Source organism: Pagrus pagrus (assembly GCF_965226575.1).
Source record: "Pagrus pagrus genome assembly, chromosome: 15".
In the NCBI taxonomy this organism is placed as follows: Eukaryota; Metazoa; Chordata; class Actinopteri; order Spariformes; family Sparidae; genus Pagrus; species Pagrus pagrus.
The window spans coordinates 13,613,275-13,637,271 of record NC_140199.1 but is presented as its reverse complement, the minus strand read 5'-3'; the positions used below and the strand labels follow the sequence as shown (position 1 = coordinate 13,637,271).

Below are 23,997 nucleotides of genomic sequence, written 5' to 3'. Positions count from 1 at the left end.
GGTGTCACTGATGCTCTGTAGAAGAGTACCAGTTACCTAGAAGTTACCTAGAACTTGGCACAGGAAATGAGTCTTCTGAAGTTTACTTAAGATATATAGCTGTTTCTGTTCTATGGTTGATATCCTTTATCTTGTGCGAACAAGTTATTTCCTTGCGTGCAAAAGATCCATATCTTGGGTGCACAAGATAAAGACATATCGCTTTGGGGGATTTTAGGAGATCCACACAATACTGAAAGTATAGTCTGGGTGTAACTTTAATGACACTTTCAGCCATTTAAGAATTTGGAGCTGTTTAGACCACGAAGCGTTTAAGTGTAAAAACTTAAGACAATAGTAATACAAACCCAGCCTTTTTCCCTTGGGTTTTAGGATTAATAGCTTGGCCAAGTCCCAAACTGATCATACTGTCAATGATCACGACGAGAATAGCATCAAGCCTACCTCCATGTCTCATCAATAGTTGCACCCATTACTGGAAGACAGTTGCAGTGGAAAAATACGTCACGGTCTGGGCCACTCTAAAATCATGACCTGTCAGTTCTGTGTTTCTCTGGAACAGATTTTCAGGACGACACGGTGTTGACTAAATAAAAAATCTGGCAAACATCTGATAACATGGAGCCTGTGCCAAACTCTTGTTGAAACTTGCGTTTAATGTCTTTTCAGCCAATATTATTCCAGTAGGAGTGTGACTGTAGTGTTGTCTTTGACTTTTTGTTTCAGAGGATAATAGCAATAGTGATTTTTTTCCCTTCTCCCCTTGTACTTCCAGAGAAAAATCTAAATGTTTAATCCCAGTTTACAGTGTGGTTGGATGCGGAGGCGTTCTGACAGTTCTGGTGTAAAACGGAGAACATTAACAACTAACAATGCAGGAGAGGGAAAAAACACTGATGAAATGTGGTAATCGGAAAGTGAAGGTCAGGGAGATAAATGATCACAACTCAGTTTTATCTCAAATATTCAAGTATTTATTTAATTTCTCTCATAGGTAAGGAAATGGTAAATTAACGGCACTTACTGCATAAAGAGCTTTTGACCTTACACACTCACACACAGATGGCAAAAGTGTCTTGTCCGAGGACATTACTTTACATTACTGCAACTACATTACTCTACACCTACACTGAGTTCTCCTCCCTGCCTGTACTGAATACTGAATGAATTTAATGTGTGTGTGACTCGGCACGTGATGCTCAGGGTCTCTTCCGCTCAGGGTTTTGGACCACAACCAGGGCAACAGTCCCGACATCTCTTTGCCACTGGTAGCTAAAGAAGAAAAAAAAAGTCAGTCCTGCTAAATTACATCCACTAAAATCATTTGGGAAGCAATATTGCAATACTGTCTGATGACATCATTTTTACACTGACTGGAGGTGTTTGTCATTAATCATTACTGTCAATGAACTCACTGGGTCTGTTCAGGAACGAGTAAACTGTCTCCTGCAGAAACAATAAACTCCTGCTGATTCATAGTTACTCTGGAAGAGCCCTCCTGAGAGACAAAAAGACAAGTCAGTGAGGAACGATGATGGTTAGAAAAAGACACACTGAAAGTTTGGTGATTATGAAGATAAAGGTAAGAAACGTGTGAACAGCAACAGCTAAACAGTACTGATAGATTGCTGGATATAGGAAGCATTTAGAGACCATACCATCTGCCAGATCCACATATCACTTTGCCGTACTGATGTCTCGATCTGTCCAGGTCCGAACAACATCACCTGTCACGGTAACAAGATGGAGTGTTAATGCATCATTGCATCTCTTCCATATCATCGTCATCATTTATCTGCAGCACATCTGCTCGTGTTGTCTCAATGCCAGCTCTGTGGTTTGTACATTTTGTTTTTCCATCTATACTGCATCCATCCAAGTTGAGTCGGAAAATTTCCCCAGGCAGGAAAATACCAAAGGTCGCCTCTTTCGGTTCAGATTTATTTCAGTTTTAACTATGGAGTCCCTTTATCATCATTTTTGTATTTATTTTATTTTGGTTTTTTTTACATGTTTCCAAGTCAACTTTAGATCTGGCTGCGTATTTTTGATTTTTTTCACCACTACTGCCAATATGACACACCTGAATGTTGCTACTGAAACAAGGCCAAAGCTCAAGTATCAAATATTCATGTTGATTTAACTGTACACTATATACAGTATACTGCATGTCTGTCCGTCCTGGAAAATGGATCCCTCCTCTTTGCTCTTCCTGAGGTACTTTCCTTGTTATTTCTTGTTAGACTTTTCTTTATTCAAATCAAGAGATCTTAAGATAAGAGGGTGTCATCTGTTGTACAGATTGGCAAATTTGTCACTTTTGGCTTTATAAGTAAGATTGAAAGTTGAAAATAATACATTAGCCTATTTTGTTTTGTCGACTCAAAGCTCTTGTATGGCTTCTTTTGGTTGAAGTAACAGTTCACCCATAAATTAAAATCCAGTCGTTATCTAATTCAGTCATTTATGGGTGGACTGTTCCTTTAACCAACAGAAGCCATACAAGAGCTCTGCGTGAACAAAACAAAATAGGCAAATGTATTATTTAAATCAGCAACTATTTGATCAAATATTAACTAAACAAGATTAAAAACAAATCTGTCAGCTCAGTGCTTAAGAAGTCTTAATGCTGAAACAGTAAAACACATCTTTCTACATATTTCCCACTACCTCTGTCTCAAATTGAGCTCCGAACATGTCGATGGGCCCTCCGCTGGCCAGGGCGGGCTTCTGTTTATTCATCCAGTCTTTGAAGGAGAAGGGGGACATCACGTTCATGGTGTTAAACTGGAACGGAGGCTCTCTGAAGACGTCATCTGTTCGCCCCGAAGACAATCATGACACCGGTTAAAAATAGACAGGGAGTAGATTTTTAGATCACGAGAAACAGAGAACTCACCTGGAGCTGGTTTTCCTGTTTTGCACTGCTTTGACGCCATGAACCTGCAGATAAAGTCAACAACAACGAACTGCATGAACACAAATAACACGATCTGATGGAGACTGTCTGTGAGTGCGTAGATAACAGTGTGGACGTCTTACTCTTTGATTATTGGCACCAGTTGTGTTCTGAGGTCCTGGCAGTAAAACCACCTCTCGAACAGGACGTTAGTGGTGTTGTCTACGTAGTACCTGAAAGCACCAACACACGCTTATGTTAACGCCGCTTGGAACTGTTATTTTCACATTGAATCTTATGGACTATTTGGACAGAGCGTACTTCATGGATCCAAAATAGGAAGTCTTTCTGTTAGTCGTCATAGTTTAGTGTACAGTTTTTTATCCACTGATTGCATGAATTTTGTGGCTGGAAGAGAAGAGAAGAGAAGGAGATACTGTAGTTCACCTCAGGCAGTCAGTCTCGGTCAGCAGCCGTCTCCTCTCCACCACCAGTCCCACGGTGTTGGCCTGTCTCTGGGGGGAGTGGGGGATCCGAGCTGGCAGCAGGAACATCTACATGTGGGGGAGAAATGAATGACAAAGTACTGAGAGTTGCATATGTTATTTTCATGAGAAGAAAATCATTGACCTTCTTTCAAATATTATAAATGACGCATAGAGCTCACCTCTCCCTCCTTGATGTGCACATCCTTGTGTTTGCCATTTTCAATCACCTTCAGACACATGTCCCCCTTCAGCTGGTAGAACAACTATTTAAAACAGAGTGGAAGACAAAAGAAGAGATATCATTAGATTAACGGGGAACTATGGTGATTTTACACATGAGCACTACAGAATATTTTTAACAGTTGTATGAAGTCTCCTCTGTCTCCAGAGGGAGCTGTGTGAAGTCTGATAAATGGACTCAAGTGATGGAAACATTAGGGGGGTCTTGAGCGTTGACTGCATATAAAAATGGACAGCATATCTCCACTTCCTCCCAATGTGCAAAAATAAAGCTCCTGTTGTCCATCTAAGATACAGCCAGTGGTGTGGAGATAGAAAGAAGTGAGCCTTCCAGATCTCTGTAGCTCATCTCTGCTTGAAGCTAGCAGCTCAAGGCTACGTTCGCTGGGACTTGATTAACAATCCCCAAATCTCCAGCAGAACTGTCTGTGGTCAAGGTGTGGGTAATATTGCTGCCAGGTTTTGACAAGGAGGAAGAATGAATCTCTGGTTCTGCTGCATCAATTACATCATTTTATTTATCAGTAAAGAAATATTAAGGATAGTGCATGAAATTACCACAACTCCAGGAGTGTTACACAACATCAGTCTCACTACTGAGTAACAGCTTGTTAAATATTGCATGTGGCTGTCAGCTGACCACCCTTTATACACTGTTAACTTCGCAAAAGTCAATCAGAAAACAATGCCAACAACAACAGCACACAGGAAAAGCGAATACTGGCAGCAGGCCAAAATAATTTCACCGAGCGTTGCAACATTGTGGTGGAGTTTGTCCTTGTTAGTCGGGGATGGGTCTCTTTAAGGCACAGTCACTGTGTGGAGAGTGTCCTTCAAGTGTGCATTAAATAATCTGCGGTGGAAGTCAAATTTTATGCAGAATGAAAAAGTACTTGTCTCTTACCTCCTCCCCTTCCTCAATATGATAGTCCTTCCTGGTGTTAGGACCTCCAACAAACATGATAAGTAACTGGGAAAGGTGCCTGAACGAAAGACAACAGTGTTCCTCAAATAGTTGGCAGAACTCAACTGGTTCTTCATTTTGAGCTGTACGTTTATTGTGATTTACAGAGTTGTTGTAAAGTTGCCAAATGTTCATCAGCATGTGGAAAACGTGAACAACAAAACACAAGAACCACTCTAGTTACACACATACTTAACAATGAGGCTACTATCAAATACAATTAAATAACACGATTACTCACATGAGCTTGTTGCACACTGGCGGCAGAAAAGCATTCTGGTTCTCTTCAATCCAGTTTTCCACATTTACTTGATAAGTTTTGTTGCTCATCTTTGAAACTGGCTGGCTTTTTTTTTGCTGCAGTATGAAGCCTCTCTGGCCAGTCTGCTGGTCTGACTTGATTAAACAGTCTGACTGATACTGAAAGTCCAAAATACAGAAGTGGGAGGAGTTCTGTTCCTGTGAAGGGTGAAAGGTTGATGTCATACGTAGCATAGTGTTGTCCTGCAGTGATTCTCTGCTCTTTTAAATGCTCATCAAGTTAATTAATGATGGGAATAAACAAACTGACCTTAAAGGACGACACAATTACATGCTGTTTCACTTTGTCTATATGTGGCGGACCCTGCCACCTTTCTAGCTCCTAACAGTGTTCTGGGAACCTTATTTTCCACTGAAAACAGCTTGTTTATTCAGTTATTAAGATAAATACTTATGAGTTTGTATTATTACCTCGTTAATATTGCAAATTTCATTTGAGGTTCGAATCAGCAGGTCTAATTAGTCTATCTTATATCTTTTGAGGTAAATACAAAGAGCACATCAAATTGAAATGAGTGAAATATTTGGTTGTTGATCTAAGAAAATACTAACAAAATTGAAACCAAATGTCCTTTTTAAACTGAAACATTTCCCTTATATGCATTTATTAAACAACTCCAGGTTATAGTCATTTTATAGTCATATTAACTACACTCCTTTTCCTGTTTAGCATTATGATTTAAAACAATTTAACACTAAATTTGTCTCCTGTATTTACTAACATAGTCTACCTACTGTATGTAATTTTACATGCCTTTTACATCATGTTTACAGTATCATGGCTGTCGGACTGTAACCAACTAATTATCATTCACCGTTCAAACTGTAGTCGATCAAGGTTGATGATCCAACAGATTATTTGAGGTTATTTTACACAAGGTGTAATCATTTCATTCGTCCACTAGATGTAGCTGTTTAACCTGGTGAGATTTTAAAAAGCTGGGGGTTCAACCTGCAGGCCAAGCAGCAGGGCCTTTCTGCTACATGACACCGTCTAGGCAACACTTTTAAACAATGTCAAGTCAAAAAGTTAAATGCTTATCGGTTGTCAGGAAACATTAAACGCTGGGAGCTTCATTAGTGCCATAAAACCTGTTTACAAGCACAAGTTTTGACATTACACAGAACTTGCAGATAGTTTTTCAGCTAAATGGCAAAAATATTTACATTTTTTATAAACCTGAACACCCTGTGATTAACAGCATTAGGCTGCTGACAAGAACTTAAGTATCCTTAATGCATTGTCGTGATGCATTTGTTAGTTTTTCTCCTGTTTGGCTGCAAAACCATCATAACTAGGACTTACGTTTCTAAGTAAGCTGTTTGGATTTGGTCTATTGATATGACACAGGCAGAGTTCATGAAATGACGTGTTTTCTGGCGAACTTTATTGGGTGCTCAGTGAGGGAAGTTTTGTTACACGCTGTGACAAGAATGAACTTCAGCCCAACACAGAGGTATGAGGAGATGATGGAGGATAAGTGGGAAGAGGGCCAACACTGGGTCTATCGTGATTCACAATAGTATCTGTTACCTATTATCATATCAGTATTAGCCACGCGAAACACATCGCATGCCAACACAGCTAAAATCCAGAATTTTTTCCAGATCACATCGTGGAATTTCTTTAGAAAATTCATGTTGAAACTTATATTAAATTCGTGAGACCTTGAAAAATCCTTTAGCTGTACTCCAAATACTTTTACAGCGAAGTATGAGGATGAAATTTCAGCACTCTTTGTATGTGTATTCTGAACGTCATCATGACGAATGTATTTTTCACTGGTTTAGGGGGTTTTGTCCTGAACATGATTTTGATTTCAGCCCAAAAAGGCTTCACTGTTCAGCAAGTGAGAAGTACCAAAATAATTATCAATATCTTTGATTTTTTTTGATTTTTTGATAAATATGCAATGAAGATCAACACTATCACACAGTTTCAAGGAAATCAAAATAATACTTCCTGGGAAAACCTACAGTCAGAATAACCCAAAAGTGTTTTAGTTTTACACAATGACGTCAGGGTTGACACTTTTTCTTCGCTTTGCCTTATTTATCTGTGCGGACTGGTTGTCGCGCCCCCTGCTGGACACAACGGTGCACAGCAACAGTAAACACACAAACACAGCAGTTTACTTTTTATTCATGCGTTATAAAAAATTTAAAAAAAGCACAAAGCACAAATTAAAATGTTACTTTACATCCTCATTTTTGTCTCAACAATCTCCAAATACAGTGTGTTACAACTGAAGCTGCCTATTTTATGAACACTTTAACAAATATATCTATTATGTTGCATTAAAAATAACATGTAAATAGCCTCCTTTAACATTTATAACACCTCGTTTTTCATAATATTCACGCGCGACCTCCCTCCGCCGTGTCTGACTGAAGTGCTGGTACATGTTAGCAGCGTCGGGGGCCGTCGTCACGTGATCTGTGGCCTCGGAGGTGCGTGCCTGCCTCCTGACGATGGTTGCTCGGCGTGCTGCACGCAGACGTTGTCCCGACAAACGCCTTTACATTTGTAGTTTTGAATATTAAGAAAAAGGCCCCAACAGCAAATTAAAACGCGCGTTTAGCTGCTAGCATCCAAAGATATCCTCTGCGTTTTGCAAAACGAGTTAGATATGATTTTTCTCTCAGGATTACGAGCTGATACGTGATCTTATAAGAAGTGATTCCGGTTCAGTGGGAAGGTTTGAACTGCTCTCTGAAAAGTGACCATTGTTGTAATCAGGTCGAGGCTGTTATCATTTCCACTTGCCGACTTTGTTAGTTTTTTACGGATTCACAGCAGAAAGAAGCAGCGCGAGCTTTTTAGAGTGTCATGAAAGAAATGTCAAGGTAAGTCGTGCATGTGCCACGTTTTCCGTTTGTGGCGGTTTTTGTCCGCGTTTGAGAGAGTCCTGAAGAATAGGCTAAAAGCTAACGTTAGCTAACTGTCACAACAACCAAACAAGGCCTGCAGCCGCCGTTTGTAAGCTAGCTTGCTTATTTGTTGTTGGGTAACTATGGTGCACATATGCCAACAAAATGAACGAATTTCACTTCTTGTCTTAGTTTGACAAGAGATCGACTCTCAAATATGTCTAAAAGGAAAGCGGGTCAGTTCTTCCGTAGCTGCCAAATAACGTTTGCTAACTTGCTAAATTAGCTAATTTGTTAGCGCTTCCAACCTGTTTGTAGCCTCTCGGCTAATGTTCGTTCGCCGCCAGAGGTTGAATAAGAGCACATTTCAAACACGTTTATGCAGTTTTTGGGAACTTACTTTTCTGATTTGGAATAACGTACAACTGTGGACTTTTTATTAAAATAGTTGATGAAGTAGTGTGTTTGAAGCACATTGCTGTCAGTGTGTGTAGCGCTAGCTAACCTGTGTTTACACACGGGTTCGCGGTCATAGTAAGTAGCGGAACAGAAACTAGCAAAGAATAACACCTTTCACATTTTGGCTGATCACTGCCTTGGCCTTCGTTCGGTATCTAAACAAATTGTCAGTTCACAATCTTGCTCTTTATTTAAGATTGGGTTTGAGTGACAATGACATGAAAACATTAATATAGTAACGTGAAGTGTGGTTTTGTTGTAATCGCCAACTGTCATTTCATGTTTTGCCCCTCGCAGCGCCATGCCTGGTGGGCAGCAGCCTCAGAAACACTACGGCATCACCTCTGCCATCAGCCTCGCACCCCCACGAGAAATAGACCACCAGTACACCAAGAAGCTATGTGATGCTATGAAGCCTTTTGGGGTGTTTGAAGATGAAGAGGAGTTGAACCATAGGTGAGATTGGACGTTAATCACAACTTAAATATTGGGCCAATCTTGAATGTAAACTTTTAAACCTCTTTTCTCATTCATGTTTTGCACTGTTTTATGTGTGTTCACATCTTTGCAGTAACTATATGTCTTGGTGCTTGAATGCACATATTTACAGCAACCTAGTTTGACTATGTGTGATGTATTTCTATAATTTTCTTTGCCGCTACATGCTCGGTAAAAGGGTGAATTGTGAATGAAGCACCTGCTGAAACCTGTATCTCCTTTCAGACTTGCTGTTCTTGGGAAGTTGAATAACTTTGTTAAAGAATGGATTGCAGAGATCAGTGAGTTAAAGGTAGGTTCTGCTGTGTTGAACGCTGTCTGAGTAGAAGCTGTGATTTATTATGTCGACGTGAAGATCATTGACCATGATACTGACTTTGCTGTTTATGTTCCTCTCCTCTACAGAACCTCCCACCATCAGCTATAAGCTGTGTTGGGGGCAAGATATTTACATTTGGGTCGTACCGACTTGGAGTGCACACAAAAGGTATGACTAGTAGATATTTTTGCATTGTAGTCTTTCATTCATTGCTGCCACATTATCAATTAAATCTCTATTTTATGCCAGAAGGTTGCCTGACAACATTAGATTTTAACACCTGTGTTGTGTCACACAGCACTCGGCCCTTTCTAAGCAGGCATGTGTCATTGTTTTTTTTGAAAAGCTCAGTTCACCCTGTCCATGCTAAAGCACGAGGCTGGCATTGTCATATTCCTCTGCTATTGAGACTATGTTTGGGGTCTGAAAGCTGGGTACACACAAGCTTACTATAGACTCAAAACATCAAACAAAAGTGCGATGAAAAGGAAAGACTTTATTGGAAAAACATACGCCTATAACAGCAAAATACAATGCTCTCTATATATATATTTTAATACTTAAACCATACGTTTTTTCCATTAATCTATGTATAACTATGGATGTTCTTAGCCATTCTGCCAAATTAGTGGTGGTGGTGTTCTATTCATTGACTGGTATCAGTTATATAACCCCTAATCAATTTCTGATGCTTTGTTTACACATTGCACTTTCGGATAAATCAGATTTAAAAGCTAGATGTGGGACATAATATTGGTACTGAATATAATAAAACACAGACAGTGAGATATAGGCTGTGTACTGCCTGGCTAGGTTAACGAGACAGACAAACAGGCTGGCGAGAGACTGGCTACAAGCTAGCAAATTAACTTTACATTCCTGTTATTAGAGAGCTTTACCTGACAGCTGTTCCTGTAAGTCTTTATTATGTTTTTTTTTCTTTCCATGACTAGAAGATAGGGTCCCCCGTGGGGGACTAAGAGTTAAAGATGCTTGCAAAACGTTGGAGTTCTTCACCGCTGTCATGACAAGTGAAATACATTTTTGGATCAATATGAGACTATGGTGCACCAATTTAGACTATGCTGGGCCGCCAGAGTCCCGTTAATTAATGGGAGACACTTCCAGAGTCAGAGTCAGTACTTCATAACTCCTCCTGGTGTAAACTTCTGTAAACTGAATTTACACAGATTGAAAAGACTTTAGTGAGCCATGGTTATCTTCCTTTTGAACTCCAGAACTGTTTTGCTTTTTGGCAGGTTACAATTTTGTACAGTGTTTCATTTCACTTTGACTCTTTGAAATTGACAGCGCAATGCTGTAAATAAATACATAGTTCCCGTCCTTTGCCTTTTTGAGGGGTATTTGGTCTTCAGAGACATTAAAAAGTGCATTTAAAATACATGAAAAACAAGTAGTTAGACATCAAGAAACAAAACATTATAGCATTTAAGAAATGGGGAAAGTAAGCTAAAACAGAATAGGTTTAACAGAGACGAGACTAAAAAATAAAGTACAGTTCAGTACTGTTCAAAGCCTTGAAAATGCTTCAGTGAAAGGCAAACAGGTCTTCAGCCTTGATTTAAAAGAGGTGAGAGTCGGAGTGGACCTGCAGTTTTCTGGCAGTTGTGTGGTTTAACTTAAGATCAAAACCTTCGACACTTTATTTTGGGACTGTCCAAAGCAGGGCCAGGATTTATCAGTGTGAGCGTCGCAGAAAACAATACTCAAAAGTTGCAGTACTTCACCTTAGCTGCCCTCCTTGTTTACCTATTATGTTTTATCACATGAGCTCTCTTTAGCCTTGAATGAGGCCACTTTGTTAACTGTACTTAGTAGATTGTTATTGAAGTCACCAACTATTCAACCTACTGGGCAACACTGCTTACAGTCACTGTTTCTTCCAGGTGCTGATATTGATGCCTTATGTGTGGCTCCACGCCACGTAGAGAGAACTGACTTTTTCCAGTCTTTCTTTGAGAAATTGAAACAGCACGAAGAGATCAAAGACCTGAGGGTGAGTCTCTAACATTTTGTCAATAAGGCTCATGGTGCCAAACTAAGTCTTGTGTGACAAAAGTCAAAAACGTAGCGAGTCATTTAAAGTGTAACCATCATGTTTGGCCATTTCCCAATGAAGGAAGCCTCCATTTCATCCCTTAGGTTGAAAACTCAATCTGTTCAGTGAGACTATTTAGTGAAAAAGGTCCAAGAGCAACACACTGCGTACATTAGTGTTCCTGTGGGAGAGCTCTGTAGGAGAGCTGAGTTCACTGTACTATTCTAACATTAGTATAGATTTCTGGATTACACCTTTACTGCTGAGTCGAAGTTCACTTTTGCTGAGTTACAGATATAAGAAAGCACTTCACGAGATTGAGTAATAATGTAACTCAGCAGATGAGCAGTACCCAGGAGCATGCCCTATGGGGTTGTTAGGTCTACTGATAAACAGAGTTAATTTCCCAAGGTGTGTGTATTTATAAACGCCAATAAGTGTGTACACCCCTTAGGTTAATGTTTGTTGTGACACTAAATTATATTTAAACCAAATCATCACATTGCCTGCATACTGTGTTTACGCAGTATGCAGAAGGACAATGATAATTTAGTTGGATGTTTAATCCCTGGTCCCTAAAGAGACCATAAGTGACTCGCATTCCTCACTGTGCTCATGTTTTCTGAATTTGAACCAACCCTCACCTACAGCTGTTATCAGCTGTCTCCAAATGCCACACTATAAATCTAAGGAGTGTTATAGTTTGAAAGCTCTGTGTTTATGTCCTTGATTTTCGCATGTTGTTCATTATGAGTCACATTCAGTCTTTGATAATGTCGCCATGTCTAAGTTTTGTTGGTGATATTGTCCTTTTGGTGCTTTTTCAAGGCTGTCGAGGACGCTTTTGTGCCAGTGATAAAATTCAAATTTGACGGAATAGAGGTAAGAGTTTGACTTTGCGTTGCCTTCATTTAGTGGTACTGCATAACTAAATACACTCCTCTCAGAAATAACATGACCAACATTTTTGACAAATCTTGTACAGGTAGTGTGTTTAATAGACTGCTACTATACCTGTGCCAACGATTATGGTTATGATTTCCAGTTTGGCTTAAACAAAAATGTTTAAAGATTAAACAGGTTTTCTCAGGTATGAAGCATATGACAGGTTGGTGGTCCAGTTAATAGTTCAGGTCCATGACAACTTCTGCTACAGAGCAGAGAAGGATGTACAGAATAAGCTGACAGAGATGAGCATTGACATAACCACTGTTCCAGTTTCTACTTAAATGTGAAACCTCTATACATGATGTAGTTTACATTTGAAGTACTTTGCCTCATTGACATTTCTAAATAAAAACTTAAACTGAACCATTTAATAGTATGGCCTGACTGTGCTTCACTGCTTTGCCCCCATCTGCCTATTTATGACCAAAAAAACATCTTGTTGTGCCTATTTTTATCTGTATTTTAGTTGTCCCTTGTGTATGTGACCCCGACAACCACCAAGTCCAGTTGCTCTGAACAGGGCAGGTAGTTAATGAAGACAAGTTTATTCTCTGTTTCATCACTGCTCTGTTGTTTTTGTGTCTCTGTCGGAGTAGATTGATCTGCTTTTTGCCAGACTGGCCTTACAGTCCATCCCAGACAACCTGGACCTGAGGGGAGACTCCATCCTGAGAAACTTGGACATTCGGTGTATCCGCAGCCTTAACGGTACGCTCCATGGCTTCTGTCGGGTTACATACATACAGTGTTCAGTCCAATAGTACAATAAGATTATAGTACATTACCTTGGCAGCAGCTAGTTGAGGCAGGTATACATTTATGTATCTAAACAACCGAAGTATTTTTTTTTTTCATCTGAATCCACTTTTACTCAGAATTTACACCCTAATTGTGAGAGCATAACTCCTTTCACAGTGTTTTTACATTTCTGATGTTTTTCCTAACAGGCTGTCGAGTGACCGATGAAATTTTGTACCTGGTGCCAAACAAAGAAAACTTCAGGCTGACATTGAGAGCCATCAAACTGTGGGCAAAACGTAAGACGATTCAAATGTTTTCACAATTTGAGAGCAAGTATAGCAAATATATGAATGCTCTAAAAAATGACAGTGACAAATTTATGAGTAGTATTTATGAGTAGTGATATTTACCTGCTACAGATGTGGTACCAGTTTAGAGTAAAGTGTATACTTTACAAACCAGCACTGTGCTCTTTTGGTCTGCCTGATTGTAATGCGTCCTCCGCCTGCAGGACGTGGGATCTACTCCAACATGCTGGGGTTTCTGGGTGGAGTGTCATGGGCCATGCTGGTGGCCAGGACCTGCCAGCTCTACCCAAACGCTGTGGCTGCTACGCTGGTCCACAAGTTCTTCTTGGTGTTTTCTAAATGGTGAGAATGCAGCTTGCGCAGTTAGAAGTTCATGTTTGTCCTGCTCCACTTGGTGGCAGTATGTCACAGCCTTGTGCAATGTCAGTTGTATTTCAGTCTTCACACATTGTACTACATTAGTCATTTCTTGTCTGCAGGGAGTGGCCAAATCCTGTGCTATTGAAACAGCCTGAGGACAGTAATCTGAACCTACCTGTGTGGGATCCTAGAGTGAGTATGAAACCAGTGTTTTATCTCTACATGTTTAAAATGTGGTTCTGCCTCCGTTTTGTATTATTGTACACAAACAGGGAACACTATCCGAACAGAGGGAATCTGCTGAGGTATGAAAAGTTTCTTGGTGTTTTAAACTTAGCTCAACAGATAGAGTATAGGTACATTTTGTTTTCTGATATTTCATGTTTCCTCATTCCTCTGTCCTCATGTGACCTGGAATTTGATCGAGTCCCCTATATGAGTCCCAATGCCCTTAACTCTGCTCGGAGGAGTCTTCCCAGAGCAGCTTGGAGCAAGGAAGACTTCCTACGGGGACGTCTTTTTTTTTTTAGACAGACACATCCCTACAATAAAAAATGCAATAAATTTCATAACAGATCTGACATTTGTGTTTAAATTGATTTGGTGCACTACTTTGTGTACAGATAAATAACAGTACTGTGTGCAGTGCAGTAAATATTTGTTAAGGAAGCCTGTTAGACACTCCTCCTTTTTAAAGCTATCCATTTGAATGACTTTTCTTGGGCCAGGGCTTTGTTATATTTGTTTTGACTAAAAATTTGTTTTGATTGTCTTTCATATTAATATCTTAAATCTACTTATCCCAAACAAATTGGTCTTAAGCCTTACTTGAAAACCTTCTAGCTGTTGTAACTGCTGTGTCATGTTTGCAGTGTCCTTTCAGAAATAAACACATTTTATTTATCTATTGGTGTCGTTTCCGTTCAGTCACAGTACTGCCAACAATCACCATGCATTTTGAATAGAACTTTATAAATTATTATTACTTTAGGTATTTCTATTTATTATGATAAATGCTCATCATAATCTGGACTATTAGAATAATTCCCATCAAAATGCACTGCAGAAACAATTGTGTGGTCAAGGCTCTGCTGCTGGCAGAAATGGGTTAAAGTCATTTCTCCAACAGCTCTTCACAAAGTATGTATATTCACCAATCAATGGCTCTTGTTGGTAAGAGGGCTCATCTGTCCACTAGTCAAAATACAGGATTGGCGTTTGTCGAAGTTGAGGTTTATTGTGCAATGTAATATTTTAAAATACATCTTGTCATGCTGGAGGACATCAAAGTGAAGTATTTAAAATTATTGGTACAGATGATGGTGACTCGCTAGCCCTTTTTACACCAAGGCTTGACATATAATGCAACAGCGTCCACATCTAATGTGAAGTTTTACATAATCAGGCAGCATTTTGTAAACAAGTGAACAACATGGAAATTAGAATGATTTACCATCCTTGTTGCATCCTTGTTGTCCTCTGCTTAAAGGGTAAGAAGCTCCCGGACCTTGTGTTGTCTCCCCAGTTTCCAGACATTTTCGGCTGTTTTTCTATTGCTTTTTAAATCTCCCAGTTGTGGGTCGCACTCTTAACACATTATCAAAACGTCACACCTCTCTCCTGCCAGCTCACTCTCTTGACACAGTTGATTTGGTGCTGTTAATACCTCTGCTGCTGGAACAAAATCCCGCCTTCATACCTTTTTATACAGAACAGTGATGTAGAACAAAGGCACAGCACTCTGGGAAAAGGCTGCGTACTTTTTGGGAACGTCCCATTCTCATTACATTAATAACTCCTGCCAAAGCTCTGATAGGTGTTCCAGCTGTGCAGCCTTCATCAGTAACTGCCAAAATCACATGACATTTGAGAGTGAAACGCGTCTCATTTCACAATATGTTTCCTTGAGGGAAATAATGCAAATCAGCGAAACGTGAAGGCGGTAAAGTGAGTCGGGATGTACCCAGTGGATGTGTGTGCTCTGTTTTATGAGGCCTTTTGGTGTGTGCGTGTGGGTGGGTGTGATGTTGCCCTACTCTCAGTATAGTGTGTGTGCTTGGTAAAGTATTTTCTTTTCTGTGGTGAAACCAGTTATGGTCCCTGTTCTGTTTTTTTAGGTCAACCCATCTGACAGATACCACCTGATGCCCATCATCACGCCTGCCTACCCCCAGCAGAACTCCACGTACAACGTCTCCACATCAACCCGAACCATCATGAGCGAAGAGTTCAAATACGGTATGACAGACTGCACGACTGAAGCAACACTGAAAAATTTAGTATCTGTTCACCTGGTTCTCAAGTTCCTAAAAATCTCTTGTCTGTGAACGGCATTGGTCACAGTACATTTCTCTTCCTCTGAGTAACATCATTCTTACTGAGTCGATGGTAAGAATGATTCTGCACCTTTTTAGTTTACATTTTTCAAACTGTTCTCGATTGATGAGTTCATCCTGATTTTGTATTAATCCTGATTTTGTGTTAATCCCGATCCGTTCGTGTGGTTTGAACAGGCCTCAGCGTCACAGATGAGATTCTTCAGGGAAAAGCAGAATGGCCCAAACTCTTTGAGCCACCCAACTTTTTCCAAAAGTACAAGTAGGTGTTGCTTTTGTCATTATGGCAATCACGGTTTCCTTGCTTGCAATTCTTTGACACTTTACATGCAAGCTGTATGTGTTTGGTTTAATCTCCTTGTTTGCTACAAGTGTGAAAGGGAAGACTCCAGGCATTGTCCAGAGTTCATATCAGAAAGCGGCTTAAGCCACCAACAGTTTGTGTGACATTAACAGTTTTGTAAGGGCATAGACTGTTTGTGCACTCAAACTGGATGATGCAAGCTTTTTTCCCCAACCAACTTATTGTTTTCACTTTTGGGGTATGGGCAGATTTGACTCATCCTAGCTGTGGTCAGTAGTTTGGTCGACTCATTTTGTTTATGAAAGTTCCTCCCACACTTGTCTGATTTTCTGTTTTTTGCTGCAGGCATTACATCGTTCTGACTGCCAGTGCGTCCACAGAAGAAAACCACTTAGAATGGTGAGTGTCAAAGGACTAGATTTCCTTTTGGTCTGTAAGGTGAAATCATACAAAACCACTCTCACCCTTCATTGTGTTTAAATTGCATTTCAACTCAGCCATCTGACGGCACCATACCTAGGATTTTTTTTTGTATTTCTTCATTTTTTTTTATTTCTGAATGTGTTCTTCACTAAAAGAAGTGAAGATAAGTTGTTTCCAGCACCTCTGTGAATACTTTCTGATGTTTCCCTCAGGATCGGTCTGGTGGAGTCAAAAATCCGAGTTCTGGTGGGAAACCTGGAGAGGAATGAGTACATCACCCTGGCTCATGTGAACCCCCAGTCCTTCCCTGGCTCCAAAGAGAACCGCAGCGAGTAAGTCCTGTTTTATTCATACAAACTGCTGAGGGAGGAAGTTCCTGATTTGTAAAGCAAATTCTGCTAATCATTAAGCAAACCTTTTCGTGGGCTACTTGGCAACGTTTTTTGTTTTTTTTTGCTTGGAACAAGTTGCCTGTTGCACTGTGCTAGTGTGAGTCATGAAATCATTATTGGCCAGGGACTTGTTAGGCAGACATGCAGCTTTTAGAGTACTGTGAGTGTGTGTATTTCTTCCCCATTTACTTGCTCCAGCATAATAAACCTGTTCTGTAGGAAGGTCTAAAGCAAGCATAAAATAAACATGAGCTAACTGTTTTCATTTGGCTGTGTTTGTGTTTTTTTAACAGGAACGACTTTGTGTCCATGTGGTTTATTGGGATCATCTTCAAGAAAGTGGAGAATGCAGAAAGCGTGAACATTGACCTGACGTACGACATCCAGTCCTTCACAGACACTGGTAGGTCCTGCCATATCCCTCTTTGTTGGTGGTCGTGGAGCAAGTACATTTACTTTTTTTGTACAATGCAAATGTATAAAATGACTAGACAGTTTGGCTAATTAATGTGATAATCACCCATTTATAATAACAGCAGTAAATTCAGCTGTTTGTTAGGGCTGACCGAAATGCTTTAAAGCTTCTACTGTTGCAAAGGTAATCGATGTCAAAATCAGTATTGCGATGTTAGTTTTTTTTAAAGAGGAAGTAGAAGTTAGAAAAAGACCAATGGAGAGTGAGAAATGGAACTCCTCTGTGGTGTTTAATTAGTCTTAAAACCTGGAAACATAGAAACCAAGTACGTCCACATGATACAAGCGCCCAGAAAAGTATTCGCGGGTGGATGGCATCCTTGGAAGGCATTCGCCGCCACCGTCCCACGAGCATCGGGCTGTGACGAACAGGAGTTCAACCCTCCCTACACACTCACTGGAGGGAGGGGCAGACGGTGGCTGATGTCTCTCCTCCTGTTCTTGTCTCTGATTGACAAATATTAGCAAAGTATACAAGTAAATAATGGCGGCAATTTCGAGATTAGTATTGTAATTTGTGTCCCCCTGGGCAGTCAAAGCCTCGAATATACACAGGTCATTCTCTGGGACAGCACCAGTGTTCGGAGGCTTTTTCTGCTCTTTTGCTTTGGTGACCACATAATGAATCAAATTATTGTGGATGTGTTTTCTAATCCCATGCCATACAACTTTTTACTCATAAGAGAAAATACAATCTGTATGAGATACTTTTTTACTTGACTACTTGAACAGATAAGCTGTAGTTCCCTGGGTTCAAAGCAAAATTCACTTTCTCTTAAAGATGAGAAAGAAAAAGTCACTGCCTGGTTTAAAATTGCAAAAACATTTGTGACCATTACATTAGGAACATATTGCCCAAGCCCTGTTTGTAAGTTCTTCTTTTACTACAAGAATGTTTATTTAGCAAGATCAAGTGTTCATGCATCAACGTAGAGGAAATGCCCAGCAGTCACTTGTACAAAGAAGAAACATGATTTTGCATCCTTGATAGTAATCAATAAACCTTAACATGACATGTTCTCTGCAGTGTACAGACAAGCTAACAACATCAACATGCTGAAGGACGGAATGAAGATCGAAGCAACACACGTGAAGAAAAAACAGCTACATCAGTACCTTCCTCCTGAACTAGTGCAGAAGAAGAAGAGGGTGAGATATCTTCCTGTGCAGATTGGAACAAGGTCTTAATCATCTTGAGACATGTCATGTGTATCGTCTTAACATCGCTCCTCTTTGTCTGTTGTGTGTCTGTTTCTTTCGTGCAGAGCATAGCTGAGTTGAACCGTAGCTCTAATGGGGGAAGCTCTAAGAGGATCTCTCTGGACAGCAGTCATCTGGACAGCTCCAGAGACACAGACTCAGGGACTCCCTTTAGCTCCCCTGCCACCAAACCCTCTAAGCCTGTGTCCGACACTGATGACAGGTAAGATACACCTCAACACTCAAAGCGCAGTTCATTTTTGTCCTTTTGTACCTGATAGATTTTTGTGTTGGAATTGTATTTTGTTTTCATATCCACAGATGTTTTTATCTATTTTTCTTTGTCATGTATTACTAACTACAATGACCAGGCTCAAATCCACCATATGATGCTGAATGAATGTTTTTTCTTCTATGTGTTTTGCAGCGTCAGCCCTCCCAAGCAGCTTTTTGTTGAGGGCTCTCCAGCACCCAGTGCGGCACCAGCTGCTCAAGACCAGGGCATGTCCATCCCTGTCATTGGCGCGAGTGAGTTATTTTTCTAGTTACTATTACACCGACTCATTCAAGTATGAAAAGTAAAGTCAAATGATACCATCCTGATCTAATTTCTTCATCTGTCTGCTTTTCCTCATGAAGAGCCTCCAATAAAAGCAAAGCCTCCTTCTCCGCCGGCCAGCAGCTCCACCCCACCACCGCTCACGGGGGACGTGATACCCAATGCCGCCAGCAGCCCCAAAGAGGAGCCCAACGGCCTGGAGGACTCTGTCAACGGAGCTCCTGCCAAGAGACCACACTCACCTACAGAAGAAGACGTGGCCAAGAGGCACAAAGAAACAGAGGTGAGGAGGGTGTTCTCAGGTCAGAGCAGGTTTAGACACCATGGATGTGTCAATTGCAATTGACCTGTCAGGCAAAGTGAAAGTTGTAACGTTGTACCGTTTTTGCTGTAGGTGGTGTCCAATGATGACTCTGCATTTAAAGAGCCATATCCACCATCTGACTCGTGCACAGGAGAGGGACACAATACTGTAAGTGCTACCTACTGTCTGCTTCTAATTAACTGTGTAAATCAAGACAAAACATAATGAGCGTTTTGACATTTTGTCTCTCTTCACTTTTAGACCCCACTTTCTGGATCAAAGGCTAAGCCCATTCCAACCATTGATACCTCAAGAACACAGGTAGTGTATTCCTTGTAAACCATCAGCTCTGTTTTATACCTGGATTGTTGGTTACTAAATGACGAGAATGTGTGGCTGATCTATAATGTGGCTGTTTCATACTGCAGAGACTTCCCAGCATGGAGCTGCCAGACGCCTCCTCGCCTCTCCCGGCCAGCAACAGCTGTCGTGTCGTGAAAAATTCCATCAAACTGGCCCTCAACCGCCACAAGTGAGCTCAGACTGTTCCCCCAGCATCACAGCAATTGATACAGTGGTGTTATTTGATCTTCTAATGTTTTAACGTTGTGTGTTTTGGCCCGTCTGTTTCACTTTAATTTAGCATCACACCTCCCAAGCCCGCAGTGTTTGAGGGCACGCTCACCACTGACGCTCCTCCTGCCAGTGAAGAAAAGGGCATGTCCATTCCTGTCATCGGCTCAAGTGAGTGTCACTCATCAATGTGCTCATCTCTTAGATTTTTATTATAAAAATATTTGACTACTCTTTTCCAAGAGGAAGACGAGACAAAAACCTATTTAACATAAAGATGTATCGTGAAAGATGCCTGCATGGCGCTAATGTTATTAGTGTTACTAACACAGGATATTTACCCTCAGTAATGGACGTGGTGCTCAACTGGGAAGCAGTGGCACTTGTGCATACAGCATTGGATACATAACTACATACATAATACATATACATAACTGGAGTTTAAGCCGGTGTTTCTACCTTTACTTGAAATAATCGTTTTACAGGCATTACAAGGAGCACTGCTGTCTTCTTTCATTGTGAAATGAAGCCAGGCTTTTGGATGTTCCTTCTACGCAATGACTCCTTCTTGTTTCGAGTTGACAGCATAGATGCATGAGTTTCACTGTTTCGCAATGCACAACTGTCAGAACAAACCCACTGGCAATCAATGAAAGGAATTGATGAGCTCTGAGGCATTCCAATGGACAGGACAATTTGGAAACCGGTTCTCGATGCCCATCCCTGCCGGTATTCCCCAATCATATATGTACCCATGGTAACGGCATTAGAAATACAAGAAAATAATGCAACTAGATTTTAATTGATGAAAACTCGACTTATAATGCTTGTAAAACTAATCAAATGGCTCAAATTTAAAATATGATGAAACAAAAGATACATTTTTGTCAAGAAACTAAAACATAAAATGAGATGTGCTTTATTGTCCCTATATAAAGGAAGGGAAAGTTTGCTTGGGCAATAGTGGTGTATCCAGCTTCAATCAACTTAAAAACAGTGTGTAACTAACAAGACAGTACAGTGTAGATAGGACAGTGCTACACAAGACAAAAAAGAGTTACATAGACTGAAAGAAACCGATGTAAAATATACACTGTTCTTGTCCTCTTCTTTCTTTGTAGAAAATGTGGCAGCCAAACATGCGGTGCCCCCTGTAGGCAGCTCCATCCCCACATTAGTGAGTCGAGGACCTGACCCACTGAATGGAGCGCCCTCAAAGAGACCCCACTCTCCCTCTCTGGACGAGCAGGCCAAGAGGCTGAAGGAAACGGAGAAGGCCAGAATCCACATAGCTTGAACACACAACTATAGACTGGATTCATACACACAGAGGTGGGGCTTTGCAGTTAAGTCTAACACCGAGAAGATGACTTCACACAGGGACAGGGAGTGTGTTCAGGTCGGTCAAGTGTGAAGCAGCAGGACGGACACCTCGCCTCAAATCTTCAGAGATTATAGATTTGCCAGTGGATAGGTGATTTGGTCAAACCAGATGTTGTCAGCTCCCTCTGTCACGCTCACAGCTGGAGGGCATTTAACACAGCAGCCACAGAGATATCTGACATGAGAACTAAAGCGACAGTTTTTTACTCGTCTTCTCCCTCAATGTTTAAAAGTGTCCACAGTACAGATGGAAAATGTGCTGTTTTTTCTTTTCATTTTCCTTTTTTTTCCCCCAGTCAACATGTTTTAAAGCCCAGAACATTTATCGACGCCTGCTACACACACTTTTGGTGTATGCCGATTTTTTTTTTTTCTTTCTTTTTTCTTTTCTCCCAAACAGAAACCTGTACAGTAAATGTTGATGTACATAACTTTTTTGTCTTAAAAAAAGCAAAAGATCACTGTTAAGTCTTTTGATCATTCTATTGTAGTTTTATCTAAAAAGAAAAAAAAGTTTAAAAAATTGTAATTTTTTGTTTTTCTCTATTGCTTGTCCAAAAAAATTGTCTCCAGCGCTGGATATTTTTTGTAAACACTGTATAGGTTTGGATACAGTTGCAGGGAGGCTTTATTGAGGGTTTGCTTGGATATAACGGAAATCACAACCATGACTCTTTGGACCACCACGACCACCCGAGGAGGGCTCCAGGTTAGTATTGGACTTGCAGTGTGTAGGTGATCATAGACGCCCAGTGACATCAGTGCTTCTCAGGTGCCGGTAAGAGCAAAAAGAAAAAATCATCCTTACGACAACAGGAAACTTTATGCATTTTCTGTAATTTAAGAAATTGCTCTGAAGCATTCAATGTTTAGCTCTTACATGGATTAGCACAGAACATCGGGGGAAACATATCAAAATGCTTCGCTAATCCTTCTGTTCGGTGTAGCTTCACACCTGTTGTTTGTCTTGGATTAAAAGAAAAGGTTGACGAGTTTTCTGCTTACTTTTCATGGCGTGGTTGACCGTAAAAAGTGAGTGCCAGACAGTTTAGACAGTCAGAAGAATGTGTGTGAATATCTGTTTTGTGTACGTACCTGTGATTCAAAGAATTTCGGACCTTAAATTAACCTCTAGTCCATCAGGAGGACTAAACAACAAAAACAAAACTGCTAGGGATACTGCTTGACCCCCCCACCCCCACCAGTTCACTGTGGTCTGTTTGCTAGAGAAGCTTCTTCCCGATGAAGCCAGCTCCTGGATGTTTCTGTGTCCATGTTCATGAAAGGGTTTGTGGTGCTTAGTGGAAAAAATGGTTCGAAGCTTTTTGATGAGTTGTGGCAGTTTGTGTGTGTGTGTATGCATGCGGATACGGTTGACTGTGTGTGAGCGTGCATGCATAGATGGTTGTGTTTATGTGTCGGAGAGAGACAGAATTCCCTTAATTTTGGGTGTTAACCCTCAGCGCCTCCTGTGGAGGTTCTTAAAAGGCATCTCCTGGGGCCACAGGTGGGGGGTCAGGAGACAACTTTTTTCCTGCCTTGGGCCCCAACCCTCGATCTTTATGGTCTGAAGCTGGGTGACTTTGTGTTTGATTTCAGCACAGAAGATACTATATGTACACAACAAAGTATAAAGTGATATTGACGAGGCGTCTCCGGAGCAGGTAGAGAGTTGGGACACAGGCTCTTTTCCAGCATCAGTTTCCCCAACTAAATGTACAGAGAACAGTTTTTTCAAAAGGCATATTCGTCATTATTGGGGGTTTTCTTATCACTTTATTTATATTTGCATATTTGTACCATGTGATCTTTTTTTTAATAGCATTCATAGCAGGTAGGTCTCTTTTGAATGAAATCTGCACCACTCTGTTTCAGACAACTCATGTTTTGCTGTTTGGAAACATTTAACAAAACAGGTCATTTAGATGTTGGTTTCTAAATTGTATTGAAAGGGTATTTTTGTATGTGTTTATCACTTCCTTTAAATGAATCTGTACACCCATTAAACCCCTAAAAACTATGTTGTGTCTGTGTTCTTTGTTACATACATTGTCATATTTGTTGTTGCTACATTGAATGCCAAGTTCCCAGAAAAGTGTAAATGCAAGCGTCAGTTCATCTAAACAGCATCTCACTCATCAGAGTCGAAAGATGACCTGAACTTTTCATTTCAACAAAACTTTAAATAGTTCCCAAGAAAGGTTTTTCATTAATTGTTTTAGGATGTGAAATTAAATACACAAATGCCAGAGACGGCTGGCATGGTCACTACCTGCACCTTTTAAAACTCACTAATTAAAATATGACACAATTTGTTTAACTTTAAAAACTGACTTTCTGCAACTGCTCCTAGCCAAGAAGAAATCACCTCAGCCTTTACTGTCATCCAACTAGCCCCCACTAGTCTTGGTCCTGGTCCGGCGGTGTTCAGGGAGGCTGCTGATGGTGGCCCATTCGGGCGCCGCTCCCCACCAGCATCCCCTGCTGGGTCTCCTTACATCTGCAGCTTGAAAGCCTCAGCGGTCCAAAGCTGCTGTGCTGGCAGTATAAATGACAAACCTGTTGCTCTGAGCT

At 40.6% G+C, this 23,997-nt stretch overlaps 2 protein-coding genes across 5 annotated transcripts; one reads left to right on the top strand and one right to left on the bottom strand.

Moving 5' to 3' along the window:
• Positions 1-821: 821 nt before the first annotated feature.
• haao (3-hydroxyanthranilate 3,4-dioxygenase) lies at positions 822-5,016 on the bottom strand. The gene is made up of 10 exons (XM_084374750.1): positions 4,833-5,016; positions 4,532-4,610; positions 3,567-3,650; positions 3,347-3,453; positions 3,043-3,132; positions 2,900-2,943; positions 2,671-2,816; positions 1,659-1,727; positions 1,416-1,498; positions 822-1,272 (listed from the first exon to the last, which is right to left on the bottom strand). The coding sequence occupies exons 1-10, from the start codon at positions 4,919-4,921 to the stop codon at positions 1,200-1,202; spliced, it is 864 nt and encodes a 287-aa protein (XP_084230876.1). The 5' UTR covers positions 4,922-5,016; the 3' UTR covers positions 822-1,199.
• A 2,339-nt stretch (positions 5,017-7,355) lies between these two features.
• papolg (poly(A) polymerase gamma) lies at positions 7,356-23,443 on the top strand (the record flags this gene model as incomplete). 4 transcript variants are annotated; one of them, XM_084375495.1, is made up of 24 exons in its annotated part: positions 7,356-7,759; positions 8,540-8,698; positions 8,966-9,032; positions 9,146-9,227; positions 10,967-11,076; positions 11,947-12,000; positions 12,663-12,774; positions 13,014-13,103; positions 13,319-13,457; positions 13,595-13,667; positions 15,593-15,713; positions 15,989-16,073; positions 16,461-16,514; positions 16,751-16,870; positions 17,224-17,333; positions 18,432-18,553; positions 18,670-18,827; positions 19,032-19,132; positions 19,244-19,446; positions 19,558-19,635; positions 19,729-19,788; positions 19,896-19,999; positions 20,111-20,211; positions 21,162-23,443. In XM_084375495.1, the coding sequence occupies exons 1-24, from the start codon at positions 7,743-7,745 to the stop codon at positions 21,335-21,337; spliced, it is 2,496 nt and encodes an 831-aa protein (XP_084231621.1). In that variant the 5' UTR covers positions 7,356-7,742. The 4 variants fall into 4 exon arrangements, with proteins under 4 accessions (XP_084231621.1, XP_084231624.1, XP_084231623.1 ...); XM_084375497.1 differs by lacking the exon at positions 7,356-7,759 and adding an exon at positions 7,832-7,892; XM_084375496.1 differs by lacking the exon at positions 7,356-7,759 and adding an exon at positions 7,926-8,019.
• Positions 23,444-23,997: the final 554 nt, after the last annotated feature.

What these genes read in the sequence shown, in the direction of transcription:
- haao (XM_084374750.1), bottom strand. Translation starts at nt 4,921, where the DNA reads ATGAGCAACAAAACTTATCAAGTAAATGTGGAAAACTGGATTGAAGAG. An exon ending in CTGGTGCCAATAATCAAAGA is followed by an intron (nt 2,944 to 3,042) that starts GTAAGACGTCCA and finishes CTTTATCTGCAG; the next exon opens with GTTCATGGCGTCAAAGCAGT. An exon ending in GAGCTCAATTTGAGACAGAG is followed by an intron (nt 1,728 to 2,670) that starts GTAGTGGGAAAT and finishes TTACCGTGACAG; the next exon opens with GTGATGTTGTTCGGACCTGG.